Source organism: Trichechus manatus, unplaced genomic scaffold (genome assembly GCF_000243295.1).
Source record: "Trichechus manatus latirostris isolate Lorelei unplaced genomic scaffold, TriManLat1.0 scaffold00020, whole genome shotgun sequence".
Lineage (NCBI taxonomy): Eukaryota > Metazoa > Chordata > Mammalia > Sirenia > Trichechidae > Trichechus > Trichechus manatus.
The window spans coordinates 18,382,993-18,401,998 of NW_004443956.1; the positions used below are offsets into that span (position 1 = coordinate 18,382,993).

Below are 19,006 nucleotides of genomic sequence, written 5' to 3' on the forward strand. Positions count from 1 at the left end.
TATTAAAATGGAAAAAAAATGTGTGTAAGGCAATCAACTGGAGTTTGGATTGAAGATATCTTCTATTTGTATGTTTTTATCTTTTGAAAGAGAATAAAATATACTTCACCAATATTTCTTCTATATTGTTGCTAGCACACTTACTCTGCTGAGTCATATGACATGGAGGGCACTTAAGATATCCTCAATGAAGAGTTGGGTTTCCAGCAGTTAACAGTGGAAGCCTCATTCTTTAGCTTTCAGAGTGTAAGGGGTGCTTGACTGAGCAGTCCTGTGAATAAGCCGGTGTTTAACGAATAATATTCTCACCTACTTCTTAACAGTGTCCTCTCCTCAGTCCCAGTGGAGGAGTTTCTCTATTCTCAGTGTATTCTCCGGATGGTTGCTTGACTCTATTAGACACTGAATCTTATATCAAAACATATTTCTCATTTTCAAATATCTAAAAATCTTCCAGCCAAATTTGTGGCCCACTGTTGTCAGGGTACAAGATTCCATGACACACATTGCATGCACTTAAAAAAATGCTAAATGCCATTTACTTTCCTTTCTATAATCTCATTTTCCTCATTTCAACTTATTTTATCTTGCTATATCATGTCTGTTAATGAGTTGTTGTAAATCAACTTCTGGGTAGGAGTTTTTTAAAATATTTTCTCAGTTATTGTAGGTGTGTTGTATACATGTACATACGTGTGTGTTGGGGGGTAAGAGTTAAATGCTTCCTCCTTTTTCGAGTGAGATGGAGCTTCTATAACAATTTGTATTCAACTTTTCCCTTCATAAGAAGCAAATTGAGTAGCAGTACACAGAAGAAACTGCACAGCTGTCTGTGTGATTCTCAGGAAACAGGTTAAAGGTTCCAGCTCAAATGTTGGCTTGCTAATCAAAACCACAGTCACTCCCACCTTGCTTTTTTTCCTTTAAGAAACACGTCTTTAAGGAAAGCATCTGGTGCTATGTAAGGAGGAAGCAATCTTGAACTGAAGTCTTTCGGAGAAAAGCCAGGGATATCATCTTAGACCACAACTCCGAATATAGAGTTTGAAAGGTAAGCACCTGCTGGCAGGCTGAGAATCCGCTCAAGGTCTGTAGACCACCCCTAGAGGGGTGTGAGTTGGGGGTTGGCTACAGGAGGGTTTCCAGAAAAGTGTATTGGTAAACTTGTTCCACGTGGGAAGCCCCCTTTCCGTCAGCCGCGGCAGCACCACGGACAGCGCCGAGCGTAGGCGCTGTGGGCTCTGTGAGACGAGAGGCGGGGAGAGAGGCGGCCTCATCAGCTGATGTTTTGACGCAGGGCTAGATCCCCAGGGCTAGATGCCCAGTTTGATAAGGCAAGTCCGGATGGGCGCTCCGGCGTTCTCCCCTTGGAGCTGCAGCCCCAGACGGGGTAGGGAGGGGCACAGGGGAAGAGCAGAAAGCCGGTCCCAGAAAGCCTGGCTTCCTCAGCACAGAGTTGAGGCTGCAGCCTGCTGCCAGGAGAGAGGGGCAGGTAGAGAGACAACTGCTGCGGGAACTACGTCTCTGACGCACCAGGACCTCTTCTGGCACCCAGACGCGCCGTGGCGGCCCAGCTTCTCCCCAGCCGGCGGAGTGTGCACCTGCCTGGGAGATGCTCGGTTCTGGGAGACCAGACAGCCGTCTCCGCCAAGGTGAGCAGCCGTGGGATGTGACTGCTTAGGTGAGTCCTCACTGCAAGACGCAGCCCCTCGCCTCTGCTTCCTAGCTTCTGACGGATTCAGACTTGACGCGGCTTGCAGCCCAGCCTCCTCCTTTCCGCCACACCGTCTCCCACGGATGCTCACTTGCACGCGGGGTTCGAGCCAAATTCACAGGCACTTCCTAGAAACCTCGCCACTAGCTAGAGGTTGCAAACACCCGGAGTGGCTCTGGACGCAGTGGCCACCTTAAGTGCTCCTGAACGCCCCTTCTGCAGGCATCCTGGGCCAGTTTCCGGACCCAGACATGGATTTGCCTCTGAACTTAACCTACTTTTTCCTTTCTACCCCCTCCCCCGTGGAGACCAACGGCAGCCTAAGCTCAGAAGACCTGCGCCCCAGCCCGCCCCTTCTCTCTGTCTTCGGTGTGCTCGTTCTGACCTTGCTGGGCTCTCTGGTGGCGGCGACGTTCGCCTGGAACCTGCTGGTGCTGGCAACCATCCTGCGTGTGCGCACCTTCCACCGCGTGCCGCACAACCTGGTAGCGTCCATGGCCATCTCGGACGTGCTGGTGGCCGCGCTGGTCATGCCACTGAGCCTGGTGCACGAGCTCTCGGGGCGTCGCTGGCAGCTGGGCCGGCGGCTGTGCCAGCTGTGGATCGCATGCGACGTGCTCTGCTGCACCGCCAGCATCTGGAACGTGACGGCCATCGCTCTGGATCGCTACTGGTCCATCACCCGCCACCTGGAGTACACGCTCCGCGCCCGCAAGCGGGTCTCCAACATTATGATTGCGCTCACCTGGGCACTCTCAGCCGTCATCTCCCTGGCCCCGCTGGTCTTCGGCTGGGGGGAGACCTACTCTGAGCGCAGCGAGGAGTGCCAGGTGAGCCGCGAACCGTCCTACACCGTGTTTTCCACCGTGGGCGCCTTCTACCTGCCGCTCTGCGTGGTGCTCTTCGTGTACTGGAAGATCTACAAAGCTGCCAAGTTCCGCGTGGGCTCTAGGAAGACCAACAGCGTCTCACCCATGCCCGAAGCTGTGAAGGTGGGTGTTGCAGTGATAGCTAAAAATACTTGCATTTGAACGGGCTTTATTTTCAGCACGCTGTCGCCCCAAACTGTGTATGAAGTGAATTTCATTCTTTTTTTTTTTTTTTGGAGAGAAGAGAAAGGGAAGGGGCAAACTGGGAGAGGGAAAGAAAGCATCAGAGCCTTACTTCACAGAGTATCAGTATCACAGAGGTAATAATGTCATTTACCTTCTCTGATGGATTGTTCCCTTATATATAAAATGGGGGGGGGGGGGACTAGATAATTCTACAAGGTCTTACTTAGTTCTAAAATTCTATGGGTCTACAATACCCTTTAGAGTATCTGCAGAAGCTGATGTCTGAGGCTACAGACATCAAGTGGATGAACATGTTGCTTACAACATGTTATATATGAGTGGATGAGCTTGTTGCTCCAGAGGAGGGAGTGGGGAGGCCTTCAGGAAGGAGGGAGGGGAGAGGTGGTAAAGTGACTTGGCAGGAATGCTGCCAGACAGAAGGCAAAGCAGGCTAGCTTTTTATCCCAATCGTTTTTTTTTCCTTTGCAAATTACAGCAACTAAATTTTGCAAAAGATGGTATCTCCTAGGTTACTGTCATTTTGCAGGATCCGTCTTTCCTGATCTAAGATTAAAGATGTTGTTTACCCTAGTCTCAGAGCCTGCATTCGTGCTGTTTCCATTGCCTGAGGTCACTTCTTTTGGGAGCCTATTCCCCACAGCCCCTTCTGCCCAGCTGGCTGTATGTGTGAATGAGAACCACTTGTTTGCCTTCCTGAACATGGGTAAAGCTACAGGAGGAAATTAAAAATTCAGGGCAGACAATTTCCCAGCACTCCACAGGTGGCATTTAATGTAAGACAACAACCACAGCAACGATGATGGCTCTACTCTTTATCTCACCCACAAGTCCCTGCTTTTATTTACTTCTTAATAATCAAATCGTATGATTCAAGATTCTGAAACAACATGAGAACTAAATCCGTTGGATGTGAGACTCCACCCCCATTGTCAAAGACAATCCCTTAAATCTACTTCACATGTTTAAGTTAGATCAGAAATCTAAACTACACAGCCCCATTTCCTGTTATTGGTTCTGGAATAACAAATTACATTCAATTAAGCATAGTGAGCACTTACAATGGGCTTGATGAAAGAGGTAAAAGAATGGTACAGACATGGTCTTTGCCCATGAAAAGTTTGGTCTAGTGAGGGAGATAGACACATGGCATGAGTTCTGTAACATAGTTGTGTTTTCTAGAGTCAGTAGCTAATTCTGACCATATGCAGTAGATCAAGCTTAGAGAGGACCAGAAATATAAGTAGGGAAGGAAGGGGTAGGAATCATTCTAGAGGAGAGAAGGAAAAATAGGTCAGAGGCAACCTTCCCCTTTTATCTAGAACAATGATTCTCACCTGAGGGCAACTTTGCTTTGCAAGGGACATTCCACAATGTCTAGAGACATTTTTTGTTGTCAAGACTTGGGTCTGGGTAGGTGCTACTGGCATCTGGCGGGTGGAGGCCAGGGATGCTACCAAATATCCTACAATGCACAGAACAACCATACACAAGAATTATTCAGTTCATAATGTCAATAATGTCAAATTTGGAAAACCCTGACCTAGATTTCCAAACTGAACAAGGAGTGCTGATGGCTACGAATGCTGGCACCATCTCTGACAGCAAACCGCCTATGACTATGCTCCACGTGTTGTGAGCGTTCTCCCCTCTTCTCGGTTAGGAAGAAGAGGAACTTCCAGGGTGCTGCTCACATAAATCTTCCTCTGCCAGGATGCATATCCAGGTAAGCATAGTTTACCATCAACACCAAACACATCTTTAAAGAGAGAAAGTGATTACAGTCTGTCTTAGGGCTTACTGTGAAAAGATAAAGGGCTCTCACTTCTTAGCTTTTGCCAAACCCCGAAGGTGGGTTCTGTCCGGTGCGCTCAGACCTGCCAATAATCTGGATACCGGCCTTTGAGAAAGAGAAAGTAACTTTACTGCAATACACAGGGCAAGGAGCTGGGAAGAAGTTCCTCAGATCCGACTTCCCGAGTGGCAGGGAAACAGAGCTTTTATATGTTTTGGGCAGCAATATGGCGGCTGCACAGGCGTACTGGGGAGTAAAATTCTAGAAGGAATATGTACGGAAGATGTTGCAGGAATTATGGCGGCCAGGAAACAGGAGGTGACGTGGTTCTTGTCGGACCTCTCACTTCGGAATGAGTCCTATGAGGGGGATGTCAAACTGCCTCCACCCTCCAACCATTTTACCAATTCTGATATCAATTGCCCCTTCTATGGCACTCTCTCCTTCTCCGCTGGGTTCAATAATTTGTTGCAATGGCCACACAGAACTCACAGACAATACTTACGATTATGGGATTTATTAGGGAAGTAACAGGTTACAGTTCAGATTCAGGAACACTCAGGATACAGTTCTTCGAACAGGACAGCCTCTTCTCAGCTGTGCCTGAAGGCACGCCTCTCTCTGGCCTCTCAGCCTCTACCCTGCTCTGGCAAGTGTTACAAAGTTCTTTTAGCTCTGCTGGTAAGTGCCCGGAGGCACCCCACTCCACCAGTAAGCATTGGCCTGAAGGTACTCAGCTCTCTTGCTCCATGGGTCAAGAGCCTAGCTCTGACAAGTGCCTGGAGGCACCCACTCTGCCAGCAAGCCTCCTGCCCCAAGGCAATCAGCTTTGTTTTCTTTTTCACAATTATGGGGTTTATTAAGAAAGTAACAAGTTACAATTCAGATTCAGGAACACTCAGGATACAGTTTTTCCATCAGGACAGCCTCTTCCCAGCTGTGCCTGCGGGCACGCTTCTCTCCGGCCCCTTGGCCCCTGCCCTGCTCAGGCAAGTGTTTCAAAGCTCTTTAACTCTGCTGTTAAGTGCCCTGAGGCACCCCACTCCGCCAGTAGGCATCGGCCTGAAGGCACTCAGCTCTAGCTCCATGGGTCAGCAAACCTAGCTCACTAAGTGCCTGGAGGTACCCTACTCTGCCAGCAAGCCTCCTGCCCAGAAAGCACTCATCTTTCTCCCTTTCTGGGCTCCCAGCCCACTGTGCCATCTCCTGTTGGTCTCCTGCCAGTCTTCTGCCTCTGCTGCCACTGCTTCTTGCATTACGTTCATCTTCGGTGTTGCAGCTCCATTTCTCAGTCTCCTGGTTCCAGGAGCTTCTCAGAGCGGGGATCCCAGGTCCAAATGACGTGCTCCGCTCTTGGCCCTTCTTCCTTGGTGGTGGTGAGATCCTACCTTCCCACTTCTGGGATGACTCATCTTAAGCCTAGCAGGATGGTAAAACTGACCAATTCCCTTGGTAGGCCACAGTTACCTTATTTGCCCAGTCCCACAAAAAAGCAATCCCTTGCACTGCAATTATATAGGAAGTAAAAAGTGGAGTTACAAACCAAAAATATAATAATACTGGCTTTTATATTTACCTGTGCAGTCACCTTTACTGGAGATCTTTATTTCTTGGTTCAACCTTGAGTTATTGTCTAGTGTCCTTTGATTTCAAACTGAAGGACTACTTTTCGCATTTCTTGTAGGGAACATCTACCGGTAACAAACTTCCACAGCTTTTGCTTATCTGGAAATGTCTTACATTTCTCCTAATTTTTTGAAGGATAGTTTTGCTGCATGTAGAATTCTTGGTTGCCATTGTTTTTCTTTCAGCATGTGTAATATGTCAGCCCACTGTCTTTTGGACTTGATGCTCTCTGTTGAGAAATAAACTGATTGACTCTGTCTTTTGACAGTTTTAATTTAATGTGTCTTCGTGTGCATCTCTGTGAGTTTATTAGGAGTTTGTTGAGCTTGTTGGATATGTAGATTGATGTCTTTCATAAAATTTGGAAGTATTTGTCCACTATTTCTTCAGTTATTCTTTTTGCTCCTTTCTCTCTCTATTCTCCTTCTGGGACTCTCATAATGTATATGTTGGTCTGCTTGATGGTTTCTCCATGTCTTGTGATGGTTAATGTTGTGTGCTAACTTAGCTAGGCCATGATTCTCAGTGGTTTGGCAGTTATGTAATGATGTAGTTTGGCAGTTATGTACTGATGTAGTTGGGCAGTTATGTAATGATACAGTTATCCTCCATTTTATGATTTAATTAAATCACCTCCATAGTGTGATCTGATGCGATCAGCCAATCGGTTGTAAGTGGAGTTTCTTTGGGGGTGTGGCCTGCATCCAGTATATGTGGACATTCTGGTAAACCTCACTGGCTTTTGCTTGGTCTGGATCCTGCATCTGGTTCTTCATCATCTGACCTCCAGTTCTTGGGACTCGAGGCAGCAGCCTGTGTGTTACCGGCCAGTGATCAGCTTTCTTGTTCTGTGGACCAGGAAGCCTACTGCATTGTCTCCTGATGGTCTCCTGGTTCTGCTGCATCTGCTGCTGCCATTTCTCTGCTGCTGCTTCTCACTGTCTCCAGTGTTACAGCTGTCTCTCTCTGTCTTCTGGATCTAAGAGGGTCTCAGTGCAGGGATCTCAGGTCCAAAGGACGTGCTCCGCTCCTGGTTCTTCTTTCTTGGTGGTGGTGAGATCCTCCTTCCCACTTCTGGGATGGCTCATTTTAAGCCTAGCAGGAAGGCAAAACTCACCAATCCCCTTGTTAGGATTCTATACACCTTATTTGCATGGTCCCAGCCCCACTAGGGTGCCATACACCTTATTTACATTATTAGCAAGCTAGTCAATCCCCTTGTTGGGCCACAAGCACTTCATTCGCATAGTCCCACACGGTCATTTGGTGGGAGTTACAAAGACTATAGCTAGAAGGGCCATATTAATTCATTACTATTGGATTAACAGTATACCAGTCACTTTTTATGCCTCTGGACCTCAGAGGTAAGGCATTATTCCTGTTCTAATGCATTTAACATCAAAGTGGGTCCCTTTTGAAATGTGTGAAGCTCAGCAGACCGAAGTTGCAGCTTCATTGTTGTGTACGTTGAGCATTTTATTAGGTGATTTTTCCTGGATGTGTTAGTTTTGTAATCTTTGGCGTTTTCCCCTTTATTTCTGTGAGATAAGGCTTGCAAGCATAATTATGGCTTTCTTGATGGGTTTGTTTTGGTTTTTCTGTGTCATATTTGGAAAACCAGAGGTTCCTCACGTAGCCTAATGGAAAAAACCCAAAAACCTAATCCACTGCTGTCGAGTCAATTCCAACTCATAGCGACCCTATAGGACATAGTAGAACTGCCTCATATAGTTTCCAAGGAGTGCCTGGTGAATTTGAACTGCTGACCTTTTGATTAGCAGCTGTAGCTCTTAACCACTACACCACCAGGGTTTCCTAATGGAAAGGTGCCTGCAATAAATTATCTGTATAGCTCTCATTGGTATATTGTCATATCACAGATCAGTGGTACCACAGTGCCACTCACCTCATTGGTGGCTTGTATTACCAGGTCATATTTATCAAAATCCATATTATCAACCAAAAATTTAAACATACTCAATTGGTAAGCATACATTCCAATACGGAAACATAATGTAAAAAAAAAAAAAAAAAAATTAAGGAGAAAAAAATGTAGTAATGAAAGGGTTAAGTAATTCAGTCCACCACAATTACAAACCAGGCGTCTTGATTTCTCAGTTGTAGGAGGTGCTCAAGTTGCTAAATACAGTGCCACCAAGTAGCTGTGTTACCTAGGAAATCACAGCACTTCTTCCTAATTTCTTTATCTGTTGAGTTTTATTTAAATATTTACTGAAAACCTAACCTGTATCAGACACTGAGATAGGAACTGGCAATACAAGACAGATAGGGACTTGCCCTTGTCAAAGGATAAAGAAACACTACTACATATCTGAAATAAAAAGGGAAAGCTGAATTTATTGCTAACTGTAGTAAGGGAGGACCCTGGTGGCACAGTGGTTAAGAGCTCAGGCTAATAACTAAAAGGTTGGCAGTTTGAATCCACCAGCCACTCCTTAGAAACGCTACGGAGCAGTTCTACTCTGTCCTATAGAGTCACTATGAGTTGGAATCGACTTGATGGCAGTAGGTTTGGTTTTCTTTGCATAGTAAAGGAGGAGCTCCGGCGGCGCAGTGGTTAAGAGCTCAGGCTGCTAACCAAAACGCTGGCAGTTGGAATCCATCAGCTGCTCTTTGGAAACCCTATGGGACGGCTCTACTCTCTCTTATACGGTTGCTATGAGTTGGAATTGACTAGAAGGCAATGAGCTGTTTTTTTTTTTTGTTTGTTTGTTTGTTTTTAATTTATTTATAGTAAGGGAGAGTTATGCCGGCCAGGCACAGTCTTCCTGAGAAGAGCAGAAAGCTGATCTGAAATGGTATTTTTGGAAGGGTGGAGTTCAGAGATTAGGGGACTTTCAGAGGTGTAGGTGGGTTGACACCATAGTGTAAGCAACTTTTGTGAGACTGTTGGTTGTTACTCTAATGGTGCTTGGGGTAAGTCCATCCCTGGCTGCCTGACTTTCAGAAAAGTGAGGAGCTAACACTGATTGGTTGCCTTGCAAAAGAGTGTTCATTGAGATGAGTTGTCCTTGATTGATGGAACAGGTTTAAAACTAGACCACAGAACAATCACTTTTTCCCTAAGTGTGTGGGAACACTTTATTCTCAGGCCCTTCTCTTTATCTTCATTTAGCCAAAGCTGCAGGAGAGACTATGGAGGACTGCCCATATCTTCACCACCATTGTTGATCCTCCTTGAAGATGGAGTTTCACCTGTGGAGGTCTGATTCTCAGACTGCATTTTTTTATTTTTAGTTTTGTTTGTTTTTAGCTGTTTGTTGACTCATATGTCAAAACAGTTTAAGACTCTGGATAACAATCATTGAACAGCTGTGAGACAAACAAGTAAAACTGGATGTGTTATAAGAAGGGACTGGAAGATCCCTGAGTTATGACTCAAGATTTCCCAGGTCTGATCAAGAAAGCAAGTCCCAGTAACTCCCTGGGTCTAACTTAGGTAGATAGAGTGCCTTTTTTTTAAAAAAAAAAAAAAGCTTAAATATTATTCTACCTCACCTGTAGTGTTAATCCCAGGTATAATATGAAGTGTTCAAAATTATTAGAACCCTCTCTGACTGGCCAAAAGAAAATGAAAGGCTATTCTATTACTCATGACTATTTAGGTATTTAAACTGCTTTGTTGTGCCTCAAGAGCTTGAAAACTAGTTGCCGAGGAGTTAATTATGACTCACAGCAACCTTGCGTGAGTCTGTGCTCCACGGGTTTTTGAATGGCTGATTTTTCAGAAGTAGATCGGTAGGCTTTTCTTCCAAGACATCTCTGGATGAACTCGAACTTCCAACCTTTCCATAGCAGCTGAGCATGTTCACTGTTTGCACCACCCAGGGATTCTGCCTCCAGAGATTAGGCTGTATAATTTACTGTGCCAGCCAATGTTGGCCTTATTTACTACATCAGCCATTTTTTTTTAAATGAAAACCTAAAGTTGTCTAACTCTTGTGGATGGGATCACTATCCACAAAATGTCTTTTCCTTGAAAGAGTTTTATCCCTTTGTAAGGAGATACAGCCCATCGAGAGCATTGGCAAGTCATACCTTGGAATGGCCTAACCAATGGCTCTTTTAAACAACTAACCTTAGTTATGGGTTGACATTGAAGACTCTGACTTCAGCATAGGGAAAAGAGCCCAAGAGCTGTAAAGGGATGTGATCGACTTTAGTGAAGTTGTTGGTACATTGTCTATGGGTCTTGTCAAGACAGTCACCACTTCATGTGGTCATCTGTGCGTTCCAAGGTTCCTAGTTTAGAGCCAACTTCCATGCTTCTGTTTTTGGAGTTTCTCTGGAGAATCTCAATTTAGGATCTCTACTAAGTGCAATTTTATAGTTCTGTTAAGATACCTTACATTTTTTTCCAGAGAATTAACAGTAATAAGAATAGTAAAGTTTGTGAATTAGGAGCAAATCCCTGTATAAAGTCATGAACAAACTATTCCAATTAAATGGTCTCCCATATCACTGGATAAATAAGTTGGAATGTGTGCTAGGTTGTTGCTGTTTGTTGCTATCTGTTTGACCCCCTACTCATGGCAGTCCCATGTACAACGGAACGAAAAGCTGCCAGGTCCCGCACCATCTCCATAACCAGTTGTAGACTGGATCACTGTGATCCATAGTTTTCATTGGCTGATTTTTGGAAGTAGCTCTTCAGGCCTTTCTTCCTTGTTCATCTTAATCTGGAAGCTCCACTGAACCCATTCAGCATCATAATAACACACAAGCCTCCAGTGACAGATGAGTGGTGACTGCACATGAGGTGCATTGGCCGGGAATTGAATCTGAGTCTCCTGCATGGAAGGTGAGAATTCTACAACTGAACCACCAATGCCTATGTCCTAAGTAGGAAACACAAAATCTAATAGTATATGAGCTGTTGTGAGTGTTGTGATTTTCAACAGAGAAATTTTTTAACTCATCCAAAAAATAAGTGTAGCATTGTAAGTACTTATTTAAAGCTGTCTACAATCCATTTGGAGATGCCCAAAGGGTCCTTTAGGCATGGTTCTGGGCCATGCTCCACATTTCTGTTCTACTTGTTTGTTTTTACCCAGGAAAATTTGGTAACAGATGAAGCATGAACTCACCACATCAGTGTTTAATATTGTGACTAATTTGTCCCTACTGGAATGAGTTGCTTCATGGAGGATTTTATTCATTATCCACTTGAGATTTTACCTGGTGCCACCAGGTGGACATTCTGATTTTGCCAGATCTTCTTCTATGGATCGTACAACACAATCATTCTGGTGTTTCTTTTCAGAATTTCATGGGCCAGATTTTGTTTATCTATAACAGAATTCTTGAACTTTTCCATGAATTTGTTATGGTTATTTTTTATTGTTATTTTATGTGGGATCCTTGTGTAAGGACTTTTAGTCAGAGAAGTCTGTTTAGCATGATCTTTAACATATTTCTAAAGCATTTAAATATTTTTATAGTAGTTATAGTATACTAGCTTCTCTAGTACCTTTTTCACTATGAGTCTTGACCTTTATGACAGCAATTATTTTAGGTAGCATCAAGTCATCAAGTAATTTACATTTGCTGTTTATTTTTAAAGAGCACCTGAAGAAGTTGTTTCTATAGAATGTTAAAGAAATGAATCATTCTGAAAGCATGCCATCTATTACTTTATATATCTTTTACTTTATTTTAGCAATTTGATATGCCCTAAGAGGGCCACAATTTAGTCAGCTGAACAATTAGATTTCTGATAAGAAATTGGATTTTATAAGAGAGACTAGACTACTTATTGTGTATTAAACCTTGTATTGTCATTTTTATTTTTAATACAATACCTATCAACAAACAATATTAAGTCAGAATTTGGTACTAGAGTATCAAACTTCTTTTTTGGGCAAGGACACTTCTAAATAACAAAAACATAACCATGAGATTTCCCTTTAATAGTTCAGGATTATACAGTTGCTGGATTATGCGAACTACACCAGTGGATGGTAATAGGAGAAGGAGGAAGTAACAATGAATCATAATTAGTCAACTAATAGAAAAATGTTGAGTGGTTTTAGTTAGCAATAAGAATTTACTGTGTATTAAAGCCTGATATAAGATCTGAAGATGTGTTGACTAATTTAATTGATGCTTGTAATTTCTTTAAGGCAAGGAAGAAAGCCTTGGTTGCGGAACTGAGGGGTAGACTTAGTTAGGCAATGGTTCTTTGATATGTACCATGCTGTTGAGTTAATCCACCTAGAGCACAGCCCAGCATTTTCATTTGTATAAAAAGAAGATTTTATGATAGTGTATAAAGAATCAATCTGGACTCTTATACATTATACTTCAATTAATCTTTCTATGTTTATGGAATCTTTTGTCCATAGAGATTCTTCGACCATCACTATTTCTTTAATGATTTCTTGAGTTATACACAATGTTGGTACTCTCATGCTTCAATCAACTACAGACTAATAATGTATAAGAGCCGCAGTACATTTTTTTTATTGTGTTTTAGGTGAAGGTTTACAGAACAAATAGTTTCTCATTAAAGAGTCAGTACACATACTGTTTTATGACCTTAGTTAACAACCCCACGACATGTCAACCCTCTCCCTTCTCAACTTTGTTTTCTTTTGGTGAAAATATACACAGCCAAAGGTACACCATTTCAAAAATTTCTACATGCACAGTTCAGTGACATCAATTATGTTCTTCCAGTTGTGCTGCTATTCTCACTTTAGATGAAGGTTTACAGAACAAAATAGTTTCTCATTAACAGTACACATGTTGCCCTATGACAATGGTTAACAACCCCACTACATGTCAACACTGTCCTTACTCAACCTTGGGTTCCCTATCACCAGCTTTCCTGTCCCCTTCTGCCTTCTAGTCCTTGTCCCTGGACTGCTGTGCCTCAATAATCCCGTTTTGTTTTATGGGGCTGTCCACTCCCCGGCTGAATGGTGAACCTCGGAAGTGACTTCACCACTGAGCTAAAAGGGTGTCTGGGGGCCATACTCTTGGGGTTTCTCCAGTCTCTTTCAGGCCAGTGAATCTGGTCTTTTTTGTGCAGCACATTTTTTTCTGGAAGCAGATTCTGCCTATTAAATTTGTAGGGATTGTGTCACAAATACAAAAGAATTAGTCTTCTGATAATGATACCAAAATATCAGTTACAAGTCGGGACATGGAATTGTTGCAGATTCTTATTACTTGAGCTGTTCTATTAAATAAAGTTTATCTTCCCTCAAGCCTTCTAAATTTTATTATACAGTTTCAGATTTGTCCTTTATTTTCTTCTTTCACCATCTGGTACAAGCAATCTTTTAAAAAAATGTTTTTCTCTGTTTTTAATTTTTTTTTTTATTACCAGTCAATTTGCTTTTTTGCTTTACAGACAACTTTAAAATTTTAATATGAAGGATCTGATTTCCTGTAATGGTGGGATTGATGGTAGTTATAGTGACCCTCATACAAAAAAAAAAGCTATATTGTTTTACATCTATAATCATAAACAATTCCCCCTTGGAAGTTTATAAGAGGGATATGGAATTGCTGGGTGTCAATGTCTCCCTTGGAGCAACTTTACTGGACAGATTTTGAATAGTTGTCATTTTCTTTTTCAGTCAATGTGGGATACTGATTTTTTCAAGGGCCTTTCTGCTTGTGACATTTATAGATATCCTTATCCAGGCTCCCAAATCTTTGAGAACAGAAGCTCTTTTGGATGTTTTATCTAGAGTGCCATACTTTGTATTGATCTATAGCTTATTTACTGGAAATTTCTAGCTCCATATTGTATATTTTTTATATTGGCAATTTCATAATTTAATTTTTCTTACTAGATTCCCTAATTCAAGTTTGAGCCCATTTAATAAAAGAAAGGACAAGATTTGTTATACTTCAGCTGTTGGGTTTATAGCTTGAAAGTTTTCTGAAATCTACTTTCTATCTTTATTTAGTTTATAATTTTGAACCTTTATTCAATCTTCTCTTAAAAGAAAGCCTTCTAAACTTGCCTTATATATAATTATTTTCTATTTTAAATTTTACACAGCTGGGTTATTTAACTCTTCTCTTTTCTACCCTTCTGCTTTTAAACATTTTCCCTTATCTGAGGGTATTTCAATTAATTTAACTTGTTGGTGCAGATTTATAGTCCAGGACAATCACAATTTTATTAGATACTGTAACAAATTCTGAATTTTATAACAATTTTTGCCCTTCTCCATGAAGCTTAGGAAAATTTTTAATTATAGCCCTTACTTTAACTCTAGACCAGGGTTTTAATTTAAATTCTATAGATCTGACTTCTGTTTTAGCAATGCTCCTGTTGGTGCAAGGATCCTGTGGAGTGCTGTCAAGGGAAAGTCTTCAAAATGACCTCAGTGGGACCTCCAGAACTGTCAAAGGAAGATACAGCCACCACTCAGGATCTGAAATAAAGAGACAAAGCTGAATTTATTGCTTACTATAGTAAGAAAGTGCTGTGCCTATCAGGCACAGTCTCCAGGATCAGAGCAGAATGCTGATCACTATATGTATGTTCAGGGATTGGCCGACTTTCAGAGGCGTGGTGAGTTGACGTCATCAGTAGAGGTGGGCTTATTTGGGTAAGACTGTGATTGGTTGGTTGGCACTCAGAGGCAAGTTTATTGAGTGAATCTGTCCCTGACTGGTAAAGTGCGGGCTGACACTGATTAGTTTGTTTGCAAATGTGTATTTACAGACCTGCACTGTCCTTGTTCAGTTGAAGAGGTTTAAACAAGTAACAAAGCTCTTCGTTACCATAGCTACAGAACAACGAGACTTTTCCTTAGTTTGTGGGAACATTTTTATTCTCATCTTTTTGGAGACTTCTCTTAACGTGTAAAGTCATTTCTAGTTCTAACATCCTGATTCCTTCCTTGGACGACTGTGACCATGTTCCCATTCTGACAGTGGCCTGGTCTAGCCTGCAAATCACTTGAAGCCACACTTCTAAGATAAAGATTCTTTATCCCTGAACTTCAGTATCGACTATGGATTGATCATCTGTGATATTAATAGGGAGATAAAGCAGAATGTTTACAGGAAATGTAAAAATGTGCCAGACTTATGATTAATCAGTAAATAGTAATTTAGCACGTAATCATTTTGGAAGAATGAAAAATCTAAAGCATGCATACCTCTCCACAAATAACTAATTTATTTTAGGTAGATGAAGCTAATTGTTCACTTAGAAAAAAAATTATGTGTAAATCTTAAATTGTGAGTTATGTGGTTTAAATGATTCAGCATTTCAAAGATGAGGAAGAATCTAACTTGGCATGAGTGTTCACTTTTTTTTTTTTTTTTAAACCCTATTCCTTTTCGTTCTGTGAATCTACTAACGAACATGTTTAGTAGTTATAGTAGTTAGTAGACACTATTCTCCAGACTAGATTAAATGCTTTGTTGCAATCATTGACTGGCCGAGAGCAAGATGCCAAGAAGGCCATATGTTAGAAAGCCACTTAGTGAGCAATTAAATCTACCATTTGAAAATATTAAAAAAATAAAACAAAACAAAACAAAACAAAAACCTCCACTGCTGTCGAGTCAATTCCAACTCACAGTGACCCAGTAAGATTTCCAAGGCAGTAAATCTTTATGGAAGCAGCCTGCCACATTTTCTCTTGGGGTGCCACTGGTGGTTTTGAACTGTCAGCCTTTTGGTTAGCAGTTGAACAATTTAACCACTGCACCACTAGGCTCCTGAAGACATTAGAAACCTGAAATTTCCAAAACAAAGACCCTCCTAAAAGCTGAAACCTCCAGCGTCCTAGAGGTACTATTTTAAATCAATGGTACCGTTTCTTCTGTCAGGTGACACGGTGTTTAATGCAGCACCAAAGAAGGGTCTAGTGAAATGATCAACATTTTACATGAAGGTAAAAGAAACAGGTGCTCTTTTGAGGAATGTGAAGTTCTATGACTAACCTACATAAAAGTCCTGACTCAAAGCAAACCATAAAAAAGAAAGCATTTTAGGAAAAAAATCATTTAATTTAAATTAAAAGTAGAAACCTAAGCAGGTGGAAGGAGACCACATTAAAAGAATTATTAAAAAATAAATTTAAAATCTTTGCTAGAAAAGGGTCCTATGAATGTGGACTCCTAACCTGCTGTACTAAGAACTCCTTAAAAAGGAGCTTAATGTAATGTGAACTTGAACATTCCTGTGGGTAAGCACTTAGCTGAAATACTTTATTGACATGAAAGAAATCACCCCGAAGACAAACTTACAAATATAATAACTGGAAAATATTTAAGAATATACCTAACTCAATGTTAGAGCTATCACACAGTAGAAAATGCTTGCGAATACAGTTGTCCCTCAGTATACGTGGGGTATTGGATCCAGGATCCCCTGCGGATATTCAAATCCAGGGATGCTTAAGTCCCTTATATAAAACGGCACATCCTCCCGTATACTTTAAATCATCTCTAGATTACTTATTAATACCTAATACAATGTAAATGATATGTAGATGATTGTTGTACTGTATTGTTTAGGGAATAATGACAAGAAAAAAAGTCTGTACATGTTCAGTAGAAACGCAACCACTGTAGGCCTAGCTACATAGTACACGTCAGACTTGAGGCGAACAATGCCCAAACAACGTGAGCTGGAAAGAGACTGAGGATCTGTGAAATGGCGGGAGGCTAAAGCAGGGTATGCCTAAACAGCACTTCATTCCAGTGGATTCAGTGTAGTACTCAGCGCTCAGCAAATTCAAGTTTCATTTTTTGAAACTTTCTGGATTTTTTTTTTCCTGAATATTTTTCATCCACGGTTGGTTGAATCCATGGATTCAGAATCTGCAGATACTGAGGACCTACTGCACACTGAATGAACGCGTGTTACATTTGGCTATTTATAGTTGTCAGTTGCCATTGCATCAATTCTTATTCATGCTGACCCCATACGTGCAGAGTAGAACTGCTCCATAGGATTTTCAAGACTGTGATCTTTCAAAAGCAGATAGTCAGGCCTGTTTTCCAAGGTGCTTCTGGGTGGGTTTGAACCACCTTTTGGCTTGTAGTAGAGAGCTTAACTCTTTGTGCCACCCAGGGATAGCTCTTCGTTTGTAATAAAACTACATAAATTATGACCTGAGAGGAAGAACTCAGGTTTTGTAGCCCAGCTGCCAAGTACCCATACAAGCAGGCTTTCACTTATGGTACATAACATTGCTTTACAAGGACCACAATTGGAAGCGACGTGTTTCCCATAAAACCATCTTGCAATACTTGGGGTCCAAGGAATAAGGAGCCCTGGTGGCACAATGGTTAAGTGCTCAGCTGCTAACTGAAAGATTGGTGGTTTGAACCCACCTAGAGGCTCCACAGGAAAAAGACCTGGTGATCTGCCTTTGTAAAGATTACAGTCAATAAAACCCTATGGGTTTCAACAACAGCAATAACAACCAAAAAATATGTATATGGGTACTGTAGCTTTATGCAAATAACGGTTTGCTAACCACTTCCTCCCACCGTGAGGTATTTTTGTAAGCACTGTTATGCCAATTTTTTTTTACATGTTGCTGTGAAAAAAAATTAGTACAGAATGCTTATGAAAATACCTTGCGGCGGGAAGGAGTGGTTGGCAAACAAATGTAGAAAGCAAGCGTTATTTGTGTAAAAGTACAGTATATACACATGTATATAGACATGTGTATAGGTATGTATATGGGTGTATATGTGTGAATATACAGATATATGCATATATATATGCATGTATGTGTGTGCATGCATATACATTCATATATATAATAAAGCACATAGGAGGCATAGTTATCAATACTTCTTAAACGGAACCAGATGCCTCATGGGATTGGTTTTCTGGGTTTGAAAGCTTAGGACCATAGTCTGGTGGGACAACTCAGTCAATTGGCATAATATAGTTCATAAAGTTAATGTTCTATGTCCAAGTTTGGTGAGTAGTGTCTAAGGTCTTAAAACCTTGCAAACAGTCATCTAAGATACAACTATTGGTCTCTGTTCTTCCAGAACAAAAGAGAAAGAAGGAAACCAAAGACTTATAGAAGATATTAGTCTACAGGACTAATAGTCTACAGGAACCATGGCCTCATCTACCCAGAGACTAAAATAACTAGATGGTACCCGGCTACCATTACTGGCCATTCTGATCAGGGTCACAATAGATAGATACTGATAGAAAGAAAGAAAAGTGTGGAATGGTATCTCAAATTCTTAAAAAACGTAGATTTACTGGACTGGCTGAGACTGCTGGACACCTCAAGACTATTGCACTGAGATATTCTTTAAACCTTGAGCTGAAACTAGCCACTGAGGTTACCTTTTAGCTAAATAACAGATTGGCTCACAAAATAAAGAATATCACCCATGAGAACTGTGATCCTTTAAAATAATTTATATGAGACCAAATGGTTAAAAAAAATTTTTTTAAATCAAAGATGAGAAAGTAAGGGGGCAGAGAAACTAGATTAATGGAAACAGAACAAGCAGAATGGAAACAATGAGGATGTTCACACATTATGAAAAATGTAACCAATGTCACTAAACAATTTATGTAGAAATTGTTGAATGGGAACATAAACTGCTGTGTAAACCTTCCCTGAAAACACAGTAAAGTATTATTTAAAAAAAAACAAAAACCTATAGGGCAGTTCTACTCTGTCATGTGGGGTCACTATGAGTCAAAAATTGACTCAATGTACAAAACACTACTGCAAGAAACCCAAAGGGATCTACATAAATGGAAAAACATACCATGCTCATGGATAGGTAGACTTAACATTGTGAAAATGA

The 19,006-nt window shown here is 41.4% G+C and overlaps 1 protein-coding gene across 1 annotated transcript in view; it reads left to right on the forward strand.

Annotated features, from left to right (window-relative positions):
* The first annotated feature begins 1,901 nt into the window (after nt 1-1,901).
* HTR5A (5-hydroxytryptamine receptor 5A) overlaps nt 1,902-19,006 on the forward strand; it is a 21,583-nt gene continuing 4,478 nt past the window's right edge. The window contains exon 1 of the mRNA XM_004372757.1: nt 1,902-2,706. Within this exon, the coding sequence (XP_004372814.1) occupies nt 1,966-2,706 (741 nt within the window). The 5' untranslated portion in view covers nt 1,902-1,965. The remainder of the gene's footprint in view (nt 2,707-19,006) is intronic.